Genomic DNA, 24,502 nt, shown 5'->3' with positions numbered 1-24,502 from the left:
CCTAATTCTCTCGGAGTCTCGTTGTTTTGTAAAGATACATACTGTTTAACGAATAAAATAAGTGTTATTTAATTATGGCATTTACTCATATCCAATAAACAAAGCTCATTGGTTATCTTATGTGAACTTAAGCATGTATATGTGATATACAAGTGAATCATGCCTTAAGTGATAACCTAAATAGGTCTGTAGTATAAGGATTAAGGTGGGATACCTGATCCTGGTGACACTATGGACACGACCCACTTTGTAGAGGTTTGCAGGTGTTGTAAACTACTACAGATAATAGATCCTGACCATTCATGTGGAGACGTGCGAGTGGGGGTGTCCTATACAAAGAGTTTGATACTAGAGACTTAACTCTGTATATAACGTGCGAGTGGACCACGAGATGACTAGACTCTGTATATAACGTCGTTGATACTAGAGACTTACATCTCACCCAAACGACCATAAGTGACACGACCTCAATCCTAAGTGTTTTGGGAACTCCTGCCTTTGAGGGCGGTCCTTTGATTAGTATGGGTGAGAGTGGCTAAATTGCCAACTCAACATGCCTACCTTTTTGGGGACTTGTTTGATCTGGGAGCCGGGAACTCAATCCACAAGATGATATTCACTCATTTCCTGAAAAAAGATAAGTAGAGAGATTGCTCCCTTAAGGGTTGATTTTGGGACTTGAACATAGTGTTCACAACTTCTCTTTGGAAGAGAGGACTCAATCATAGTAGGACTATGACTTATGTTCATTAGAGGGATCAGTGGTACTTAAGGAGTTAGATATAACTACAGGGACATAACATTTATTGGCCCAGTTGTACTTACAAGCGATCTGTGAAGGGTTGTCACACTTATGATTGGTTAAGATGGACACATAATATATGTGGTAAGAAGAGTTCAGCTGTCGGTTTTTAGTGGAGTGTCTAGCAGTCAACAGATGGTGGATCCCGTAACTAAAGAGTTTAGTCAGTTATTCACGTACGGTTGGAGCTTCGAGCTACAGGTCCATAAGGTACCCTTGGTAGCTCAATGGATTCAGTTGAGGATCAGTTCTTGGTGTTGATTTAAAATGTTCAAACTGACAAGAGGTATTTTGATTATATATGATATAATCGGTATGATGTATGAGATACATCTAGTGGAGGATTAATATAAATGAGATTTACATTAAGTACCATGGAATAAAAAAAGAACTGTGGTTTATATGTTTCATAATATTAAAACTATAGGTTATAAATATAGTATGATAAGTTGATTATCATTTATATTTATAATAATATTAATAATTGAATAATTAATTCTTTTTCTCTAATAACAAATTAAGTGCGAGGTTATTGGTGGTTCATGGTAACCGTGAGATTGCGAGGTTATTGGTGGTTCATGGTAACCGTGAGATAAAAGAAAAATGGTTTTCTTAATTTTAGTAAGTTTTAGTAAATTTTTACATGAGGTTGAAAAATTGTTTTGAGATTCACTCTCAGAAAAACATCTCACGAAAGCTTGTCAAGTAAATATAGATTTACTAAGTGACAGCTTGGGCGAGCTAAACGATTGTGCAATATTTACTTAGCGACAGCTTGCCTAAAGTAAACGATTGTGTAATGTTTGTAGCGACAGACACAAAGTTATGCAATGAGCTAAACGATCGCTTAGCTTTTTCTAGACGATCACTTAGCTTTAGCTAAACGATTGGGCATCGACCTATATGACAGGTCTTCGCCATCTCCTACTTGCACAATTGTGTACACAATTGTTCATTCCTCTTTCGTCTGCCTCATTCCAAGTCCACACAGAGCCCACCCTCTGGATTCTCACACCGAGAATACCAAGGTAACCTTCTTGGCGGTGTCTTACACAACTCGACACCGTCGAGATTCTGTGGAGATCATTCATGTTGCTGAGGAGTTCGTGACCGAGGCGATCCCTGAGGACGAGCGCAAAGTGTTCGTGCAATCTGGTAGTCGTGTTGTTCGAGCGTTCGAGGTTTCTGTGTTCGAGCGTTGTGAGCAAGGAGCGTGGAGACGAGTCTACAAATGTTTGTAGCTTTTGCCTTGTTCATTTGTAGTGTTCATGCTGTAATTTCTGAAATGATTGCATAATTGTATGTTTTGTTTATGACTATAATTTGTAATGTTAATTCATGACTGTAATTTGGAATGATCTTTTTTCCGCTGCTCATGGAAATCTCGAGTTCGATTTCCTTCAATTCTATTAAATTAGTGTTATTTAAGCAAGATAAATACAAGATAAGAAATAATTATTTATTGTAATAAACACTAATAACACTTTATTAATTATTCGTCAAATGTTACATTTACTATCTATGAGTTTTAGGGCATAAAACCCAACACAATGGTACTTGGATAATTAATTGAACTATTTAATTAAATTTTCTATCTTCCATTAACTGTCGGTCACTCCATTAAAGACCGACAGTTGTACTCTTTGGACTATAGATATATTTCTGTGTCATTGGATATAACAAATCAATGGTGTGTTGACCCTTTACAAATTGCTTGTAAGTATAGTTGGGCTAAGATTATAATTTTACCTCTGTAGTTACATATAACTCCTTAAGTACCATTGATCCCTCTAATGAATAATAAGTCATAGTCCAACTATGACCAAACCACTCTCGGGCCAGGAGAGGGTGTGGCACCACATTGTTTAAGCCCTAAAATCAGCTCTTAAGGGTGCAATTTCTCTACTTTATTTAACTATAGAGAATGAGTGAATTCCTTCTTGTGTAGTTTCATTCCCAACTCCCCAATCAGACGAATCCCTAAAATGGCAAGCATATTGAGTTGACGACACTGGCCACTCTCACCCATGCAGATCAAAGGACCGCCTTCATTGGCAGGAGTTCACAACTCACTCAGGATTCAGATCAAGTCACCTATGGTCATCCTAGTGAAATGTACATCTCTTCTATCAACGGTGTCATATTGTGAGACTAGTCATTTCGTAGTCTGGTCTTATACAAACTCTTTGTATAGAACACCCCCGTGTACATGTCTTCACATGAATGATCAGGATTAAATCATTTGTAGTACTTTAAAATAATTATAACATCTACAAAGTGGGTCGTGTTCGTAGTGTCACGAGGATAAGGCACCCAGCTTTATCCATCTACTACAGACTGTTTAGGTTGTCTCTTAAACATGGTCCACCTATATGTCTCCACATACATGTTTAAGTTACAGAAGATTGGATCTTAATTTATTAGTTTTGTGGGTTTAATTCTACTAAATATCAAATAAAATACTGCTTATTTTATTAAATAAATAATTTGTGTTTATGTTATAATTAAGGACCCACGAGATTTAGGGCATCAACCCCAATAGCTACATTTGTCTTACGTGCAATCATAGTTGCACCAGATGGAAAATTGACAAGTGACAATTTTATTTTATATTTTAAATATTTTTCTTTTTTTGTGTTTGATAAAAAAGAGGAGAGTACATGGGTTAAGCTGCTCCATTTAAACCATTATTAATAGGGTTGACAAAATTCCCTACAGGGTCGGGTCCTCGCGGGGAATCCACGGTTTGACCGAGGATGGGGTCAAACCAAAAAAAAATTTTGGGGCCCCTTCCCGACCTTGACCCCGATCCTGGTTAATCCTCGACCCTGATTTGATATATTTATAATATATAAAATAATTTATTTATATATATATTTATAATGTATAGTGTTGGATTGGAACCCAATATTAAATATCCAAATTTTAACTCTAAACCCAAGAAGCCAAGCCTAAACTTAAAAAACTAAAAAAATGCCCTAAATTGAAAACCACTTGCCGTGAAAACTGAAGAAGAGAAGACCTACCTGCCGTCTTCGGTCTTTGTGAAGACTGAGCGTGAACTTGAAGCCGAAGACCACTGTCGTGAAGACTGAAGAAGACCTACCTTTCCTTCAAGCTGACCCGAGCGTAATTCGTGATTCCATGAAGAGTGAAGGCCCCTTCCCTTCAAGCTAAGCGTGAACCTGTCTTACCTCGATCATCTGATTTTGATATTTTGAGTTAGTGGAAATTGAATGGTGTCAAGTATCCCATTTTACAAGAAATTGCAAGAGACATATTAGCCATCCCGTTATCTAGTGTTGCATCAGAGTCTGTTTTTAGTACCTATGGTAGGATTGTAAGCCCACATCGTAACAAACTTCATCGAAATACGATAGAGGTTTTGATGTGCGCTCAAAATTGGATTGCAACTGAAGTTTTGATTTGTTTATTTTGTTTGACCTCTTTTTAGCATTTAACATATTAATAAATATTTTCTTTTATTATAAATTTGTGACAATATAAGGCAGGAAAAGAAATGGTTGAACATTTAGCAACTGTTTTAGAAGATGTAGACGATTCTGATGAAGATGGCGTGTGACTAAGGTATGCTCAAGTATTAACATTATTTTCTTATGACACTTTTTATTTTTTATGGTCTAGCATTTTTTTGTTGTGACATTATTTGTTAATTACATTTTAAATGTAGGAATGAATAATACTCACATCTAAGGGTCTGATGATGCCAAGAAAGGAGACAGATTTGAATGTGAAGTTATCGGTGAAGAGAGAAAAACGAGCAATTTATATATTTTAAATGTATAAGACATTTGTCTTTAATTGACTTCCTTATTCAAATTTTATTTAATTTTAAGTTGTAAATTTATTTAATAGATTTGTGAGTTTTTAAATTGTGTTTATTTCATAGATTAGTCTATCATATTTTATTTATTTTTTGTGGACTAGTCAAATTTTAAATAAAATCACTCGAATTAAAAAAATGAGAAATCCGATAAACTTATTTAATGGATTTGTGAGCTTCTAAATTGTGTTTATTTCATAGATTAGTTATAAAATTTTGTTTATTTTATGTGGACTAATCAAATTTAAAATAAAATCACTCGAATTAAAAAAAAAAAAAAAAAATTGCTCCACAGAAACTAGTAGGGAAATCCCTATGGAAAACGAAGAATGGGCCCCACAGGGACCCGTTTCCCCGACGGGTAATCCCCACTCCCGCCCCACCTTCAAATGGCGGGGACAAGGGCAGGGATGGGATGAATTTCTCCCATGGAACCGGGGACGGGGGACCCCACCCCGACCCGACCCATTGCCAACCCTAATTATTAAATTGGTTACCAACACAAATCTGAAAAAAATGAAATAGAATCTTTTGTTTCCAAATTTCTGCCTTGAAATCACTCACCAAAATCCTGATCCACGTTTGTTTTATCATCTCATCTCTTTTCCGGTGGGGAAAAAAAAGGACGATCTACATTCTACAGGGATCTTCACCGAAATTCGGATAAATGCTGTTCTGGAAGCACGAGATTTTGTAGAAATGGACAAGTGACTAAATTTTTTGAAATGGATGCCGTTGTTTTGAGAACAAAGATTCCTCCCACTTCCACTTGCTTCAACTGTTACTTCCCCATCCATTTCTGAATGATTTCTTCTCCCAAATATCCTCAAATCCAGGAGATTGTTTGTATTTTCTCTTTTTCTTGCTACTGCTGTTCCTGATCTTTCTTCTTCTTTTATCTCGTGATCTTCTTTGCTTTGATTGTTGAGAAAAAGATGATGCGGTTTTGTCTTAGGGATTGATATTCAATTTTCCCTCCATTTTGAATGCCGGAGAGGGGGTTTCCCCCTGTTTTGCTTACTGATATTGCAGGTAATTTCATTATTCAATCGACCCAATATAGAGTTTGATGTTCTTGTGATGGGAAATTGTTGACTGGGTTTCTTATTGTTGAAACCCAGATGTTTTTTAGGACTGACAATGTCTTGCCAGCTTTTAAGTAGTCAATCTTGTATATCTGCTTATGTAAATACTCGTAGAATTCAGCATCAATGGAGGTTGAATCCTCTTCAGGCTTTACCACCATCATCAACTCTATTGCACACTGATGAAAGTGAACATTTTCCAGAATCTAAAAAGAGTTCTGGGTTCAGCTCAGTATTGAAAACGAGTAAAGATTCAACTGGTATTTTGCTAAGTCAATCAAATTCAGTGGGTATATTAGGGGGATCTTCTGTGAATTCTACTGTAAACTTCTTGGGAAAATTAGTTAAATGGAGTACCAAAGATGGAGAATCTGGTCTTCCTTTTGTTCTTTGCTCTGATCCAACTCTTAGTAACGAGCTCCAAGTGTTTGATAAAAGTTCTCACCCAGTTCTCAACTACAAGAGTGAGGATTTAGGATTGGACTCAAGATTAGTAGTGGAGAGTTTGAAGAGTAAGAGAGCTTTTCTCGAGAATTCGGGTGCTCGTTGCATTGTTATGCCTTGTCACATCTCTCATTTATGGTATGAAGATGTTTCAAAAGGGTGTCCTGTTACCTTCCTTCACATGGCTGATTGTGTTGCTAGAGAGCTCAAGGAAGCTAAGTTGAAGCCACTCGAAGCTGGGAGTCCCTTACGGATTGGAGTTCTTGCAACCAATGCAATTTTAAGTGCAGGGTATTATCAGGAGAAACTGCAGAATGAAGTAGGCATCTCTTCGTTGTTTTGAACTTCATACTTCATAGATCTTGAAGATCTTATTCCTGTTTTTGAGTGAGTTTAACTGTCATGAATCGTCCTTGTATATATTCATGCAGGGATTTGAGGTGGTTCTTCCAGACAAAGCAACTATGGAGCATACTGTAATTCCTGCAATTGAGGCTCTAAACAGAAAAGACATAGAAGGGGCAAGGAATTTACTAAGAATTGCACTTCAAGTTCTTTTGGTGAGGGCTGTCAACTCTGTCATCCTTGCCTCTGATGATATAAAGGATCTTTTGCCCTTGGATGATCCCCTTCTTAAGAGATGCATTGACCCAATGGACGCATTAGCAAGGTCCACTATCAATTGGGCACAATGTGCTGAATAAGGTATTTGGTCCTAATCTTCCTCCTGTTACACTTTTCAAGACCTCAATTTGTTTTAAACTTTTTTGTCCTCAGAACTTTGAACAAAAAAAGTATCAGGGTATATGTTTAAAATCTACTGCATTGTCTTAAATTGTTGAGTTACAAATCATGTACAAGGTCAATACTGGTAGAATTGATTGATCATCCAACATGACCTCTCTCTCATTTCATAGCAGAAGGAAGACCGTTAACCAAATAGAATTAGAAATATGGAAATTATTTGAATACTAGTATACCTCTGTCCTTCCCCTTGTTTTAGTTTCAGCCTGCAATTTACTTCTCATTTAGATCATTACTATTCATTTATGAAGTACCCATATTTGTCACAAAAGGGTATGATCCTATCTACAGTTAAAAAGGACATTTTGGCTTTTCCATTTTTCTCAATCTTATTGTCTTATTGGTTTCTTCATAAAGGAACTCTCTCCTTGCCATCAGATTTACTTTGGCAACTGGCTCTTTTATCTCTGGTTGCTCTTGAAAATAAGGTGTTAGGGCTCATCACATTTTTCATTTAGACATCGTGAGTTCATGCAAAAGATAGGAACCAAGCACATCAAGTGATGTAAATAGATCAATGGGGAAAAAGGGGTTTGATGATATGCTGATACTAGTCTTAGTAGATGCACATACTTCTTCTTTCTTCAACCCCCCTCCCCCATTTTTTTTTTTAAAATCTAAGAAATCGAACTTTCATTGGAAAAATGACAAAATGATTATGTGTATCGAAATTTGTGTGAAATGCATTGCTGTTCACTTCATCTTCTCACCCTTTCAATAAAATCACATGGAATAACATGGACTGAGATTGACATATGTCATTATGAACAGTTTTTTGAAATTATTGTACTCAGAAAGTTGAAAGTGTGCAGTTGGGGTTCCCTCATGAATTGGAATGTTCTGTGGTAAGATGGAGGTAGGGTGAAACAATGACTATAATAGAACTGCACAACTGTGGACCATCCATTTTTCTTTTTTTCTCTTTTCCTCATATTTGTGATTACCCCAAGCTAGCTTAGACGTACCTTGACTAATCTTACGAGGCAACATGCATGACCTTGCGACTTTTGGGTGTCTAATAAAACTCGTAGGATATTAAATTCTAAATAAGTGGTCACTATGGATTAAATTCATTTCCTCTGATGTCCATTATTCTACCTATGAGTCCATGATCCGTATTGATCTTAGACCAACCCATGATGGTAAAATTGTGGCCATCTCGGATTTTTGTTCTGTGTTCTTTCTCGAGTAATATCATATGCACTTGTGTTTTATCACATGAGCAACATTTTACTAGACGGATCAAGCTAATGCCCTGAATGAAACTTACATTGCTTTTTCTCTCTCTTTTCCTTGTGAGAGGTTACATGGCTGGTGGTTTGGTGAAAGTTTAGAGGATGTTTGGCTTGTGATTCTAATTAATCTAGGTTTGTAAAGCCTGAAGTTGGAAATCATCAAATTTGTGTAACTTGTGGTTGGGTTGTGCAGAAAAATGAGTAACAAAAATTAAAGTTTGTATAATCCATGTTTGATTTGTGTGTTTTTTTATCAACTTCGTGGTACGTATGTTCATATCAGTAGTAAACTTAATCTAAAGATTTTTGGCTTCTTCTGAAAAAGTTACTTTAAATTAAAAATGAAAAAAAAAAAAAAAAAAAAAAAATCCTTGCAGCTAAACTAGTATCATTTTCTTCTTTCGTTCAATATTCAAAACACTAATCCATATTGCTTGTACTGTACCTTTTTTCTCTATAACATCCCTGTGTTGCTCCCATTCTCTCTTATCTTGAATCTTTGAATTAAAAGAGTCGTTGAATCATAAGTTCAGTCCATTCGAATTCGTATGGTTTGGCTAGGCAAATCAAATTCTTGGTGAAAATCTTTGTGAACATGACTAGTTGAATTCGTTTAGTCAAATACTTGAATTTAAGACCTCCTACTTTATTATCCGTCAAATCATACGACCACATACTAAAGAAAAAGTGATAAGTTGGGTTGAATGCTTAAGTTTATTCGAAGTGTGTCTTAATGGTATATTTGAGTTTTAGGAGTTGATATTATTTGTTAATTTTTTTTTTTTTTAAAAAAAGAAAGATTTAAGAAAAAAAAAATTCGGTTTTTCTCTCCTCTTTTCCGCTCTGCCTCTTTTTTCTCCTTTTTTTTAAACTCCATCCTCTGTCCATTGCTCTTCCTCTCTTATCTCTTTCTTGTTCCCTCTCCTTCCTTTCTCCATTTCTACGTTTAAATATTTTTGTTTTTAAAGGTAAACGTGGGAGGAGAGAAAAGAGAAGGAAAAGAAGGAAAAAAGAAACTACTGCAATGGTGGTCATGGATAGAGGGAGAAAGATGCAAAAAAAATATAAAGAAATAAAAAGTTTTTTATTTTAAAGAAATTAAACAAAAGTGGATAAAAAATGGAGTCACCGTCGTCTTTTGATTAGTAATTAACATAAAATTGATGTCATTGACCAAATTGATTCCAAAATTAAACCTCAAAATCAAAGTGTGCATAACTTAACTAGCATATAGTATGTGTTAGCGAATTTTCTCATTTCATTTATTGCTTATCGTTTATTTTAACTTTGCCTTAGTTGCTTAAATTGTCTTTTTTTTTCCTTTTTCTTTTCTTTTTTTTTTTTTTTAAGAAAAAACTGTTTGAAACATCCATTTCCATGCTTAGATGGGTAGAATAATTAATTAAAACTGACCGAACTTTAAAACTAATAGTTTTTTTCTTTCGTTCTTTCTTTCCACCCCTAACTGCCCCTAAAGTAACAAACTACAGCTTAAAAATTATGTTTGGGGACCCCCCATAAATTAAAAGGCCTACCTTTATACAAAGTAGCTAACTTAATTAGTTGGATAAATTATTAAATCAGATCTATATGTAATTTGAAGCTGTTTGTATAGATGTTTGGTTCTTTTTAACTTGATTGAATTTTGTTTGATTTATTATTAATTGATTCATATGCAAAGTTACGATAAAAATATTTGTCGCATGCCAGAATTTTCATAAATTGAAGATTTGACATCTATTAATCTCTATAAAAATATATAATTATTAAGAGCAAGATTTTTTTTTTAATTCAAATGAGATGATTGGACCAAATCATCAACTTCAACAATGATAATTAATGTCTTTTCTATTGAATTACGTTCAAATTGTTTATAATTACCTTTAACAATAAAAATAACTTAATTATTAAGTCAAATAATTTGTATAATTTTTTTTTTTTTATAAATGTGCATTGATATAGACACATTATCTTATCAATGCATATTCAAATTTTGGTGACTCCAAGAAAGATAAACTTTTTTCCTTCTTTTTCTTTTTCTTTTTTTTCTGTCTCTCCTTTTCCTTTTCCTCTCTCTTTTTCTTTTTCTTTTCCTTTTCTTTTTTTTTTTTTTTTTTTCCCTTCCTCTTTTCAGAATAGAACAAAGGAAACAAACATTTCCTCCTACTTTATATGTGTTTGGATAATATAATTATCATGGGGAATTCAAAAGGAAAAAGCTAATAATTTTCTTCTTTTTGTTTTTGTATTTTTGTTATTGTTATTGTTTTTAGTTTTCTAAGGCTTAGAAGAAGTTAATTAATCATCATAGAGTAACAGAAAATCGGTACGTGATGAGATATACTATAGATGTGTTAACCTAATTGAGATATCTGAGTAACTATTGATCTCTCGACTTCTAGTAATTTGTTAAAGGAAACAGAGAACCAATATCGATTTTTGGACAATATCTCAATTTTTTATCATCACAGAAATTAACATCACTCATAAAAGAAAAGGTTACAAAACCAAAAACAAAAAGAGAGAGAGAGAGAAGAAAAGCTAGTGCAGGTTATGAAGTCTCTTTGAAATTTTCTCAGTTGGAAGCATACCTGCAAAACATGGGGAAAAAAATTTTAAGATATGTTAATTAATGACACTAAAATGGTTATTTTTAAATTAGGTAAATTCCAATGTAATTCTTAATAACTTTTTAATTATAAAAATGTAAATTTTAAAACTATACTTGTAATTAAGGGGTGTTATGGAGGTTGAGTACAGATTATTGACTAACTATTCATCCTAAAGAGTTCTTAAATTTACTGTAGGTCCCAGTCGACTAATTAAACAACTTAATTAATTCTTTGCTCGAATGCTCCCTAATAGTTTGAACGTATATAACCGTTTTTCCATAGTTAGAGATTCAGATCTTTCTATCCTACTTGTTGTATCAACGGTTATATAAGAACACATACCCAAAACTTGATGATGAAGGAGGATTTTGGCTTGGCTAGTTTTGTTAGTAGGAGTCTCTTGGAGCACTGCATCTAAAGCACTCCATCCTGCTTGCAAAGTTATGTTCATTGCATCCCGACCTGGATTTTCACACAATCATATTCACATGAGAATCTAGACATGGACAAACTTTAGTATGATAAAATATAATGGCTTTGTTGGATAACTGTTTGTTTTTTATATTTTAAAATTAAGTTGATATGAGTTTCTTTATTTCGTTATCACTTTTTACAAATATTTTTTAAAAGTAAGAAATCTTGAGATAAAAGAAAATCAAATAATTATCAAACAGACTACGCATACCTGGCACAAATCCAGTCACCAGACTTCCAAGCGGAGGCAGCAGTACGGGCGGGACTAGCGAAAGCATATGGGGAAATCCCTCTAGGACTAGGACGAGGAATATCAAAGTCGAAAGCCGACATGTCGTCTTTAAAAGCCCCACATTTGAAGCAGCTTGATCGACTTGCAAAATTGTGAGCTCCACAATTTCCCACGCTACAGTACCAGTCCCTGGGCCTCACATCCGACCCTCCATACCCAAAACCAGACCCACCTCTTCCGACACCGCCGCCGCTCTTCGGGTCGCCGCATCGCTGGCACATGTCCCTCCTTTGGAAGTTCAAGTGCTGGCACGACCTACAGTTCCAATCTCCCGGTCTACTCATCTTCTCTTTCCCTCTACAAATTGTATTAACACGTAAACAACGTAAAAATATATTTTTCAAAAGAACTTAAATTTTTTTAATTACAAAGCACATTTCTATATAGAAAAGAAAAAAAAGTTTGAAATGTAAGTTAGTTTAAAAGTGGTCGGTCTTTAGTAAGTTTTTGAGCTTTCAATTTTATGTCTAATAAATATGAGACATTATTTAAAGCTCAAAACATACTTTTAGACATGAAATTACTACTATTTCGGGACTCTTAGACCAAAATCAAGTCTAACTCAATTGGCATATCAGTAGCCACTAGGTTTAATGATTCAAATCTTTTAAAAAAAATTAATTGAACCAAAAAAAAATCTTTTTCAAAACCAAAAAATAGTATTGTTTTTGTTACTTCAAAGATATAAGAAATTAGAAACGATAAAAAACAATAATCAAGTGATGTAAAAACGTGGAACCAAACAGATCCTAAAATTTAAAAGAAAAATGATGGAAAAACAGAAGAATTGAAGATGGAGCACAAACCTTAAGAGAGAAAAAAAAAGGTGGTTAAAAGAAAGAGAAGAAGAAGAAGAAGAAGAAGAAGAAGAAGAGAAGAATTAAGAATTAAGAATGGAGATGGAATAGGTAAAGAAGGGAAGTGGTGTTTATATACACCCAATTCCCACTCAAAAAGTTGATAGTGGAACATACATTATATTCAAGCTTTTCTCTCTTTCATTCTTTTTTTATATATCTAAAAGTTCAAAACAAAATATTACAAAAGGAGAGAGAGATGAGTGGTTTTCATTACAAAGAAAAGAAGGGTTTACTATGATACCATCTTACAAAGGAACCCCTTTTTCATTTCTCTCTTTTCTTCTTTTTTTTTTTCTTTTTTTTTTTTAGTTTGTTAGTAATATAATATTAAACTTATCTTCACTCATCAGATTAAATTTTCGGGTCAATCGGTAATTTAAGATGGTATCATAGTAATATAATATTAAATTTGTCTTCATCTATTAGCTTAAACTTTTGGGTTAATCGATGATTTAAGAGAATTACTAAATGTGGAAAGACCAATGTTGTGGCACATAAGTGTAAGTATCTATGATCATAAGGGTATAGTTACAACTTTACAACATGGACATTTGAGTTTATTTTTCTATTTACTAAAATGTCTTTGTTCTTTTACTATTTACTAAAATGTCTTTGTTCTTTTAAAAAAAACAATAACTTTTTTTAAAAAAAGTTTCTTTTTTTCACCTTTTTTTCTTTAGGGTACATGGAGCGAAGATGAGTGAAGATACATTCAACTATTTCAGCTAACAAATCATTAGGATTTAGGGTTTCAAATTTTGGAAGGCAACCATTTTTTTTTCTTTTTTATTTTTCTTTTTATTTAGTTTATAGTATACTCATATTAGCGACATATTTTGTTACTTTTTTATAATAAAAATGTTGATTTATCTCTCATATTTATCTCTCCAAAACAAGTAAATTGTAGCAATAAAGTTGGTGTAAATAAGGCCCACAAGCAAAGAAAAACGTGAAGAAGCTAATAATATTAATTCCAATGTAATGAATATTCTGACCCAAAAGCGAGAGAGAACCAAAATTACTAAACCCTTTGTACGACAGACAATGTCTAACGTCTAATCTCAATTATAATTTTTATTTTTATTTTTTTCACTTTTCTTCTTTTAAAAAGAAACCATAATTTTTTTTCTCACAAACTTTATACAATTTTGAATATTCTCACCTTATTTACATGTATTAACCTAATATGTAAAAAAGATCCAAACTTTTTCCAATATTCAAAATCCATTCCTAATATCATACCAGAATAATTCTCATATTGCCTTTTTATTAAAAAAAAAAAATCAATAAAAAGGCGTCAATTTTTTTAGTATAATAAAAAACAATTGAGTAGAGGATTGAACCTTTAACCTCTAAAAAAAAATCATGTCAATACTATTGAGTCAACCTAACTACTATTCTAATTGAGCTATTTATTAACATTTGATACCCAAATAAAGAAAATAATTATATTGTAAAGTTTTGAAGTCAAGAAACTTTTTAGTCTTGTAACACATAAACTAATCAAATGAACCTCAAAAGTTGAAGCTGCAAAATTCACTATAATTTTCTGAGAAACTTGTCATGAAAAGAATACCTTTTTTTTTTTTAATTTTGTTGTTGATATTTTCTTTTCCTATTGTATTTCTTAATCAAGAAGGATTAGATTAGTGAGAAATAATAGAGAAAGAATGATATATTCAAAAGAGGAAAAAAAGTGAATGGAATTTAATTAAAATGAAAAGATGGAGAGAAAAAAGAAAAGAAAATAAAGGAAAAGAAAAGAGAGAGGCAAAAATGTGAGTTTCAATAAAGGTTGGGTTGGAGTGATAATATGTTGGAATAACCAAGGTTTCATTTTGACCATCTTTTCTCTTTTCTTCTCTTTTCTTTTCTTTTCTTTTTTCTTTTTTCATTTTTTGTTTTCCTTTCCACTTTTTTTTTCTTTTTCAAAAGTCTCTCTCTCTCCATTTCTTTCTTCATCCACACCAATGAAAAATCTCTCTTTCTCCAAATCTCTCTAAACCATCAAATCAAATGACTCTCTCTTGTTAGAATGTTGATATAATACTTATGTTCATCTCAGATACATATATCTTTATATAGTTCATCAAATTATCTAATCATATTTGACAAGTAAAAAATTCTTTTTACCACTTTTTTTTTTAAATGTTTTAATTCATTTTTATGTATGTTAAGAGAATGTAATGCACAAAGATAGGTACATCGCATTTCCTCCCCAATTAATATTGATTTTCATTTGTTGAGTCTTCTACAAATTTTCAAAGCTCACAGGTGAAAGAAAGTGTTAAAGTGTTAACAATAAATTTACCATAACTTTAAGATTTGGCAAGGGTGTGTATAGCAACGTTTTTAAAGAATTGCAAATATAGCAAAATCAATCAGTGATAAACTTTATCACTAATAGATTCACTAATAGACTCATATCAGCGATATAGTCTATCACTAATAGACTCTGAACGATGGATCTAAATCTTACTATATTTGTAAATTCTTTTGAAATGTACTATACCTTCTAATATTTTAGGTCTAATTAATATATTTGTAGCTACCCTTTAATTTTTGTATTTAATCGGTGATTTAAGATTTTGGTATCTTTCTCTACACACACCCACCAAATCTCTCTTCACATACATTCATCAAATGAGTCTCTCTATGACACACCAAAAGAGGAAATGAGAGAGAAGTGGCATCCATTCTCTTGGGTAAGGGTAAAGGAGGAGAGGGAGAGAGATAGAGAGAGGGCGAATTGTAAAGAAGAGAAAGGGGAAAAGGAAAGTTAGTTGATTCGATTCTCCTTGGGAATCACTTCCATGCATCACCACGACCAACTCATCATATATAATCTCTCTCTCTTCCTTTCTTTTCCTTCTTAGACTCTAAAATTCTCTACTTTTCTACTCTTTCAAATTTATTCAACGTGGCCGCTACTTTTATATCCGTTAAATCCATTTCAGATATCCAACAAAATTTTAAATTCAGTATCTAATAACGAGCTATGAGAGTGACACTCACTTTCAATAATAACTCTCCTTTTAGTATATATATATATATATGTTAAAACTTTCGTCATTTGGAATCTTGCCACTTTTCCTAACAATGTATCACAGTAAAATTTTCATCTTTTCTTTCCCCTTTAGTTTTGTTAAAGTGCTCCTTATTTCTTTTACTTTACAGTTGTGTTCATTTTTATTTCCCCTTTGTATTTCTCTCACATGGGTAATCATGGAAAAACACTTACCTCTTTTCTAACATTCATGTTCATAAAAGTATGTGTTGATTGTGATGGATATTAAACCCTATTCTTTAGAGTGTAGGGAGGGGGAAAAAAAGACTACTTTAGTGAGATATTACACCCAACCATCCAGAAGATTTTTATTTCAAAATAATTGCACATGCATGTAAAAAGAGTAATACTAAAGTGCATAGAATTTAAAAGAAAAACAAAAGGCTATGATATGAATATAAAACCATGAATTCAAATGCATCATTCACCTGTACATTACAATATTGATAGAAATGTCATAAAAACATTCAATGTGATGACTATTCCCAATAAAAAATCATATAAATTGGGAAACTCATAACAATGTTCTCTATCAAGATCATGATGCATATTGACTTCACAAAATTTTGGTATATTAGCATAGACTGGGACAGATCTTAGAGCTTGCTAATGGGATGTTAACAGATTGAACCAGAAATGATAATTACAAAAAGAGAGACAAACTAATGCTCAATATTCTTTAACAAAATGAGAAACTGTATTAGAAATCACTGAATTTTTGCATTTGTGCTGAAAAATCATTTAGGTCATCAGAAGCATAAAGATTCGAGACTGCTGTTAATTTGCAACTTATCCAAACTGATATAGGTGGATTCAACAGCATTGCTACTCGATGAAAAGCCATTTTTAGACACTAGACAATATCTAACATCAAGACGAAATTTTGGTAGTTAATAATGAATGCCATTTGACCCCTCTTCTATACGTTTCTATCGTTTTTATGCACACAAAAAAAGACCTGAATGCTATAATACAGGCATTCGGGAATTCATAGAACAAGTTATTGGCACAAGATATCATCACAACCCCTTTCTACTCCGGTTCATAGAGCTTCCTGCACTACGTGCACCAACAGATGCAGTTGAAGGATACAAATCCCTGAGTGTTGGCGAAGCACTTGCTCGAGATCCATGAGTAACTTGATGAGGTGATCCCGGGCCTGACTCATTTGCTTTTGCAGCCTCAATTTCCAGACTCCTGGCTTCCTCAGCCAGCAAAGCTAACTGTTTTAACAAAGAAGTCATCAACCGTCAAGATCATATTAGAACTATCTGATACTCTTTCGTCAATTAATCAAGTAACGATTTGAATTCATCAGAACAAAGAGATCAAAAAAATAATGCGCAGAAAATATCCCCTTCCAGTCCATGTCATAAAATCAGTGGGATCAGTCAGTGCCAATAGGAGTTTTGGGTATCAATTCATACCCGAATTTCATTCTCTTTTACACGGTCCTGAAGCGCACTTATGGCAGGACTAAGACTGCAAACAATGAAAGGGGAAATAAGAAAAATTCCAATCAAATGTGCATTCAAGGCACACAGAATAAAAACCAAAAATTAATGGTCGCTATAGAGGCCAGCATTTGTGCCTAACCAATATTCAATTAACTTGCACATTGAAGCCTGATATGTTGATGTGTGATGTATGAACGTCAGCGGATGCACTTTCCCATCCCTATGAAAAACAAAAATGATCACTAGAGTCAATAATAAAATAGATTACAGAACCATTTGTGAATTACGAAAATATGCTCCAGTAATTAACTAAGGAGATAACCATTTACTTCATATTATTCGAGATGGCTTGATTATAAGCTGATCTCTCCTCTTCAAACAGAACATGCTGTAAATCAGTGAAAGACATCAATGGTGAATCAAGCTTTATGAGCGAAGCAGTTGGCATAACATGAAGAGGAATCTCTTTCCTTGAGAATTCAGCAGCACTGGCAGCAAAAGAAAAAAAAATGATGATAATGAGTTACCCTTCAGGAAAGAAGAACAATATACCACAGACAACTGGTACATCTGACTCCCTATCAATCCAGCTACACACAAATTAAGCAAGAACTCATGGTTAGCACAGTTTGAACTCATAACAAGATTAAGTCATTCTTTATGTAACTCTATGACATTAGATGCTAACATCAAGATATCTGCACTTCATTCATACCTCATTTCAATATTTGAACGGTGCATTGCTTCTTGCATGCTTTCAGACAAGTCCATTGGATCAATATCAGTAATTCCGCTGTTTGTATTGTTAGTAAGATAGCTTCCACTGATTTTCTCTTTTCCTTGATAGTTGGTGTCAGCATTAGCAAAAAAATAACCCAACTCTGAAGATCTTCCAGTACCCTGTAGACAATTTCAAACCAGTCAATACACACCAATCATGGTGTAATGTTCAATGCACAGCACTTCCAAACTTTAACAAAATTGAACTCCCAGAACTGAATTCTTATATAAAATCCATGGAGCACTTCTTTAGATGTCTCCTTTGATGACAGACAGTAACCAAGTGACTTCAATCAACCAGTAGACAATTACTTCATTTCATAGAATAGAAATATTAAGCTAAAAAATATGTTACATTAAGATGGTGAAATCATCCCAGTTTTTTCATTGATGATAAATTGATAGGCTATTTGAAGTTCAAACCTTGAACCGATGATTTCCAGATACTACAAGGTGCATAATAATGGAACGCTTCTGTAATATCTTAAAGAAGTTCACTTTTATTCACAGAAATTGAGTAGGCTTACACAGTGTTTTAAAATGCCGAGGCGCAATAAGGCACCCAGGCGTGGGCTTTTTTTCTTGAGCCGCACTATATATAAAAAAATATAAAATATATATATATACCATATATATGTTTATTTGCACAACCAAAACATAGATGGATAAAAATGTGGCTTAAAGAAGAATATGTAAAAAAAAAAAAAAAAAAAAATAGATAAGATTTAAATATTAGTAATTGTCATTCAACACCAAAGTTAAGTGAAACGATATAAAAACAATCACAAATACAATTCTAAAATCCTAAAGATCAAAATCATCTTCACTAAATAGGTCTTCATCCTCATTCTCTCCATCGTTCGATAGAAGTTCTGAATTTTTTTTTCTTTTGAAGAAACCACCGTGAATGAAGGATCAAAGAAGAAGAAGAAGAAGGAAAAGAGAAGAGAAGTTCTGTTTTTTTTAAGAAACCGTGAATGGAGGAGGCAGAAGAAGAAGATTTGGTGAAGAAAGAAGAAGAGAAAGAGGAAGAAGAAGAGAAAGAGGAAGAAGAAGAGAAAGAAAAGACTTACTGAATCCTTGGAGACGGAACCGTGAAGAAGAAGCAACAAGCAAGCCGTCCAATAAGATTTGATTTTTTGTGTAGCCGTCATTCGTACATAGGTAGTATAATGATGTCAATTAGGTTTAAAAAATTATATATATATATATATATATATTTATTATATTAAAACGCTATTTAAGTAATATTAAAAGAAAAAAAAGTCTTAGGCGCACCTCGGCGCTTTGTGGAAGGCGCGCACCTTCCATCGTGCGCCTCGCCTTTTCGAGGCAAGGCATCAGCATTGCGCCTTGCGCCTAGGCGTGTGCTCGGCCACGCCTTTTAAAACACTGGGCTTACATATATTATTTACAACAGTATATCATCAGTGATCCGAGAGAGTAAAACAAGTTTTAGCAAAACAAAGTTCCAAGATTTAGTTTCCTAATTGGCGTGAAACTGAATGGATAGAGATTGATAGAAGAGATTTGCATACTGAAGTGAATCGAAAGTCCAGGACCTGCAGCTTTACTCACCAGTCAGAGTAGAAGAATATGAGACTCAAAAGTGTTGTAAGTTATTATTTATCTGCATAAGGTTTTCAAATTTAAAGCAAGGCAGGACTCATCAAGTATCCAGTTAAAAAATTTTAAAATATCTCAAGAGTTGAACTGCTTCCCCATAAACAAACAATGCTATCTTCAACATCATATGAAACAGAAAATTGGCATTTCGGCAAAAACTTCTGCTCATCAATCAACTTTAGCTGGCTATATGAATCCAAACATCCAGATTTAGGCATCTTTGTAAAGAAAATATGTTGAACTTGTACCTTAAGAGCTCCAGCAACCACTGAATTACCAGTGTCTTGCTCAGGATTCTCTCCTGGTCCATAGCCCACATTTGCTGATAAATTTTCAGAGGAACTCAAAGAAGATTCGACATCAATCACCGAATTTTGATATACAGGAGATAAAGAAATAGGTCTTGAGAGGTGATTCTGCTTCCCATCAAAGGACTGGAAAGCAATAACTTGAATTCTCCCAACCTGGCATTTCCCAACTATGTATGTTTAGTAAACATGCCAAAGATAATTCCCTAAAGAAACACAACTATTCAAACCTTGTTGGCATCTTCACTAAAGCAGGAAAATATCAGCCCAATAAACCCAGAATCAAGAAGCTGATATGTCCCTTGAGTTCGCACATCTGCAAGTGAGATTTCCATGACTGGAAAGTTCTTTTCTTTGATAGAGAAGTTCAAAAAGAAAAAAAAAATACTATAATAATATCTTCTAATACATAAATCAAGGGAACTCCTTAGCCAAAATTGTAACAAAGAAATCATGTACAAGATTGGGGTGATGGACCCAAACTGACATGAAAGACCGATTATCTTCTCATATAATATAGAAATATCTGTCAACGAAATATTAAATTTCACAAGGAATATGAAGAGGAAAGAGAAACTGTACCGATGAAATTTCACCAGTGATGAAATTTTCAGGTCTACTTTTGTAACTATTATAATAAAATCATCAGAAAAAACAAGTTAAAAGAAAATTTTCAGCCTTCTATTCTAAGCACCCTAGCACCAAACGAAAGCCAAGTCTGAAGTTTTTTCCAAAAAAAGAAGAAGAAGAAGAAACACCTTTAATTGGACAATTGAAAAGGAAAAGGCTAGTAGCCTATAGAAGCCAAAGGAGACTTTCTCTCTTATCAGTTATCACCAATATAACATAATCACTCAAAGGATGAAACAATATGGTATTTTTAGGTGGAATGGAAACTTGGTCCCCAGCTGAAACCTAGGAAAGCAGCACAAGATGGACAACCAACTAATTGACATGCACAATCTTTTACATCATTGGTGTCATTACAGCTCACAAGTAAGATGGGTTACAATTAAACATCATAGACAAGTCAATACTAACCAACATGTGAAGGAAGCACTGTAATATGAGGATGTGAATGGTACCACCCAATAACTCTTGTTGTTCTCCCAGTCATTGCTGTCATTCTGTTCTATAAAATTAAGTATATAACAAAATTGAATAAAAGAAAAATAACTTCACATAGATTTAATCACAAGCGAAAAAACAAATAATCAAAATATTCCTTCAGAATTGAGCTTTTTTTTTTTTTTTTTTGGTCCTTTTTGTCTTGGAACAAGCAACTAACTTTCCATCCTCTCAGAAAGTACTTCAGAATTTGAATAGTTAAGCTACTTCACAAAGCCATACTGATATTAAACATCAGTTTCACCATTTTCTACTCTTGAAGGTAGAGAACATAATAAAATTCCCACCACTCAAAAATTTAACTAGGCCCCATACAGCAAACTCCTAGTACATTGCAAGCCCTTTTTTCTATTCCTCTTATACCCAATGAAATTATATATTAAACAAGGAAAATGGTTGTTAAATAGAACTTTTTCCTATCAAATTTTCATTTTGCTTGATCCCCAATAATTTAAATGCATACCATAAAAAACATTCTTCATCATAGAATAATTTTTATTTTTTATTTTTTTTTTTAAAAAAGGACACCTTTGTGGTCACTCAAAGGCCTAGACTCCGGAGGCCAAGTATTCAAGGAAGCAACCTCCTGGTAGGTGTTACTTAGAGACGGCAGGCATAAGCCAATGGGGCTGCTCCCTAGGGGGTTATGGTATAAATGAAATTGTAGAGTCAAATTATTGTAGCTCAATAGACAATGTATGAACGAATGTTTTAACATGAATTGAGTAAGGTCTTTTCATTTGTCAAGATTATTGACACGATAATAGATTTAAATGATAAACTACAAAAAGATGCACTGCAAAGGAATAAGGATGTAACAATATTAAGCATTAGTTGAGATAAATAGGACAATGTCTAGAAGAAGAAGAATTTCCCAAAGCTAAAAGGAGCAAAGGATATCTCAGCCTGGGCAGATGCAGCAGCCAATTGTTCAGGATGCGTCTCCACACGGTCCTTCCTTCTATCAGACCGTGTCTGAGGCGATGCTCCCCAAATTAGTGCAGTTACACTACCATTTTTTGAATGCTGCAAAATCTCATGGTCAGGAAGAACGCAGAACCGAAATAACAACTACCTTTAAAAAAGGAAAATATAGCACCCTGAAAGAAAAATCATAAAAATAGCTTAAAGCTTAGAGAATCCAACCATGAAAAATAAATTACTCGAACTCTAGAAAAGAAACTGTAGAATAAAACATCTATATTGTGCTAACGAATGACCCATAATTCAGATAGACCATCTAACAAGAGCTAGAACACGAGAGTTAGAACATTGTACTTAATGTAACAAATTAACACGCACTAATGCGACAAACAAACCAAGTCCATTTCTAACAGACATCATTTGAAGTCAAAAGACTCTAGAGAGAGTACCACAAATACCACTCTTCACTATGAACTTTACAAAATGGCTAAGGAATCGATTAACTACGCCAGAACAGCACAAAAACTTTACCTCTAACTCTAAAACAAAGAGAATCCAAACCACAAACAACCCAACATAAAACAACCAATCTAACTTTTATTTCAAATAAACATCCAGCAGAAGCAACAACCAAAGCAAGAAATAGACACCCAGTAACTCAAAATTAAAGCAAAACTCAAATAACCCTTGAAATAAGGGAAAATAAATTGCAGTGACCTCAATATCGCCAAGAAGAAGGCCCATGATTTCTTCAGTCTCGGTGGACAATGCATGAGTGAGACAAGTAAACCAGATATCTTCGGACATCTTCACGGCCGTCAGAGACATCTTTGGATCGCCGCTTTCTTTCTGAATTAAGAAACTTCGATTCTCTGTGTAGAGAATGAATGAAGGCAGAGAGAGAGAGAGAGAGATTCAAAGGATCTTCGAGCTTTAGTTTCAACTCTCAAGCGAAACTCACTGGCCGGTGTTTCGAAGGACCTTGAGCAGCGGATCGCAAGGCTGAGCGTCAATTTGGCACGAACGCGCGTACTCGTTGATATCAATTTGGTACGGTACGCGGGTGGGGTACTCGAACTGTTCGACTCGAGATTAATAAAGCTTTTATTAATAATTTAATATTTATTTGGTTTAATTTTTCCAACATCTTTAAAAAAAATTATTTTAAAAATATTCGAATGTTTGACAACCATTCAAAATAACTTTTGATCAAATGAGTTTATGAAATACTAGAATTCGTATAATATCTTAATTTACCAAAATACTCTTATTAATCCTCTATTTCACCCCACCATGGGTTGTCATCAGGTTCTATCGTTGTCTTACTCCAACAAGACAACAACCATTATTGGCAACCTACTCTGGGAATAACTAATTCTAATTTAATCAATAATTTTGGAAACAATTCTAGTGACCAACTCGGAGACCACCTCCAATGATCAATAATGATTGTCAACTTAACAATTACCACTCTCATTAATTAAAAATACGTCGATTATCTTCAACAACTAACTATAAAAACTGATTCTGATGACCAATTAGATTGATCATATGCTAAAAACACAAAAATAATGAAAAAAAAACTTGACCTGTGAATATATATATACACATTTTAGATTATTAACTCATAATGTTTAATTACCTTTCTTTATAGTAATTTGACATAGAATGTGTATATAAAACCAAACAAATTTGTATATAATAATATTTTTTTTATAAAATTGTTTTATAAAAAGTATTTAAATGAAAATTTTAGAAATTTATATTTTTTTAAGCCAATTCAAATGGGTGATTGTATCTTGTACTTCCAATTTTAAACTATTTAGTCATGAATCCTCTATACTTTTTAATTTGAATTAATTCAGCCATGAATTTTAATATCTAACCATTTAGTTTAGATATGTTAAATTTTGTAACAATTTTATTTCTTCTACAAAGAAATCCACCATAAATTTTATCTATGAATTACTTTACTTGTTTTGTTATCAACTTTTAAAAAATGTTTTCAAATCTCAAATTGTTGGAATGGCAATATCCATAGTTCCAAAATGACCAAGTCATCCTTATACCCACATTTGCCTATCCTCACTGCTTTTAAAACATAGGTACCCCCTTAGGACTCAAACTCATATAACTCAAAGTGAGGGCTTATAAATGAAATTCCATTCTTCAATCTTAGCAACGTGGGATTCTCAAAAATTTTATTTTTCATTTAAAACTTAAATTTTCACTAACACAAACAGTTAGGAAATATATTTCCATATTTACTTAGTATATCATTATAAAATATATTTTCATGTTTGATTTGTGTATTTTTTTTTTTTCATTTATGTACTTTAATATCTATTTTGGTTTTCACCAAAATTTAGGTTGTATAGATATTCTCTTCATTCTAAATGAAAATGGAAGAAAATAGTTTTCCTAACATGGTATCGAAGCATATCAAACCTAAAATTTTTCATTCTATTACGGTCGCCGAACTCATTCGTCGGTACTAAAATTTCATCACCACTAAAATACTCTCTTTTTGGCACCTCGGTCCATCAAATCATCTTGGATTTCAATTTGAAGGCACACCAATTTTTTGTGCAATGTATATGTGGTTATCTATTTACAAAGGAAAATTATCCAATCTATTGGTGGATGGAATAATTGTGTCCTCACCGATTTTGTCCATTAGTGGTAATCAATTTATGCATGGAATTGTGCACTGATTTTCATTGATTTTCTGGTGGTAAACACCTTGGAGCATCAACTTGT

General features: G+C 33.4%; 3 protein-coding genes across 5 annotated transcripts; 1 reads left to right on the top strand and 2 right to left on the bottom strand.

Annotated features, from left to right (window-relative positions):
- Nucleotides 1-5,063: 5,063 nt before the first annotated feature.
- Nucleotides 5,064-7,149, top strand: LOC120081359 (aspartate-glutamate racemase family). The gene is made up of 2 exons (XM_039036155.2): nt 5,064-6,494; nt 6,607-7,149. The coding sequence occupies exons 1-2, from the start codon at nt 5,787-5,789 to the stop codon at nt 6,877-6,879; spliced, it is 981 nt and encodes a 326-aa protein (XP_038892083.1). The 5' UTR covers nt 5,064-5,786; the 3' UTR covers nt 6,880-7,149.
- Nucleotides 7,150-10,650: 3,501 nt separating this feature from the next.
- Nucleotides 10,651-12,688, bottom strand: LOC120081364 (RNA-binding protein csdA-like). Of its 2 annotated transcripts, none has more exons than XM_090310899.1 (4): nt 12,567-12,688; nt 11,512-11,889; nt 11,169-11,288; nt 10,651-10,805 (listed from the first exon to the last, which is right to left on the bottom strand). In XM_090310899.1, exons 2-3 carry the CDS (start codon nt 11,874-11,876, stop codon nt 11,213-11,215), a joined length of 441 nt encoding a protein of 146 aa, XP_090167025.1. In that variant the 5' UTR covers nt 11,877-11,889; nt 12,567-12,688; the 3' UTR covers nt 10,651-10,805; nt 11,169-11,212. The 2 variants fall into 2 exon arrangements, with proteins under 2 accessions (XP_090167025.1, XP_038892097.2); XM_039036169.2 differs by having other exon boundaries at nt 12,399-12,666.
- A 3,509-nt stretch (nt 12,689-16,197) lies between these two features.
- On the bottom strand, nt 16,198-22,812 carry BRCC36A (Mov34/MPN/PAD-1 family protein). Of its 2 annotated transcripts, none has more exons than XM_039041894.2 (10): nt 22,460-22,812; nt 21,719-21,844; nt 20,732-20,819; nt 19,921-20,006; nt 19,631-19,846; nt 17,692-17,876; nt 17,306-17,464; nt 17,116-17,196; nt 16,947-17,001; nt 16,198-16,742 (listed from the first exon to the last, which is right to left on the bottom strand). In XM_039041894.2, the coding sequence occupies exons 1-10, from the start codon at nt 22,568-22,570 to the stop codon at nt 16,539-16,541; spliced, it is 1,311 nt and encodes a 436-aa protein (XP_038897822.2). In that variant the 5' UTR covers nt 22,571-22,812; the 3' UTR covers nt 16,198-16,538. The 2 variants fall into 2 exon arrangements, with proteins under 2 accessions (XP_038897822.2, XP_090167017.1); XM_090310891.1 differs by having other exon boundaries at nt 21,721-21,918; nt 22,460-22,811.
- Between the last annotated feature and the right edge of the window lie 1,690 nt (nt 22,813-24,502).

The sequence above is a fragment of the Benincasa hispida genome, chromosome 1 (genome assembly GCF_027475165.1).
Source record: "Benincasa hispida cultivar pf3 chromosome 1, pf3_genome.v1.1, whole genome shotgun sequence".
Classification (NCBI taxonomy): domain Eukaryota; kingdom Viridiplantae; phylum Streptophyta; class Magnoliopsida; order Cucurbitales; family Cucurbitaceae; genus Benincasa; species Benincasa hispida.
Note: the sequence above shows the minus strand (reverse complement) of the source record. Positions and strands in the feature narration are given on the sequence as shown.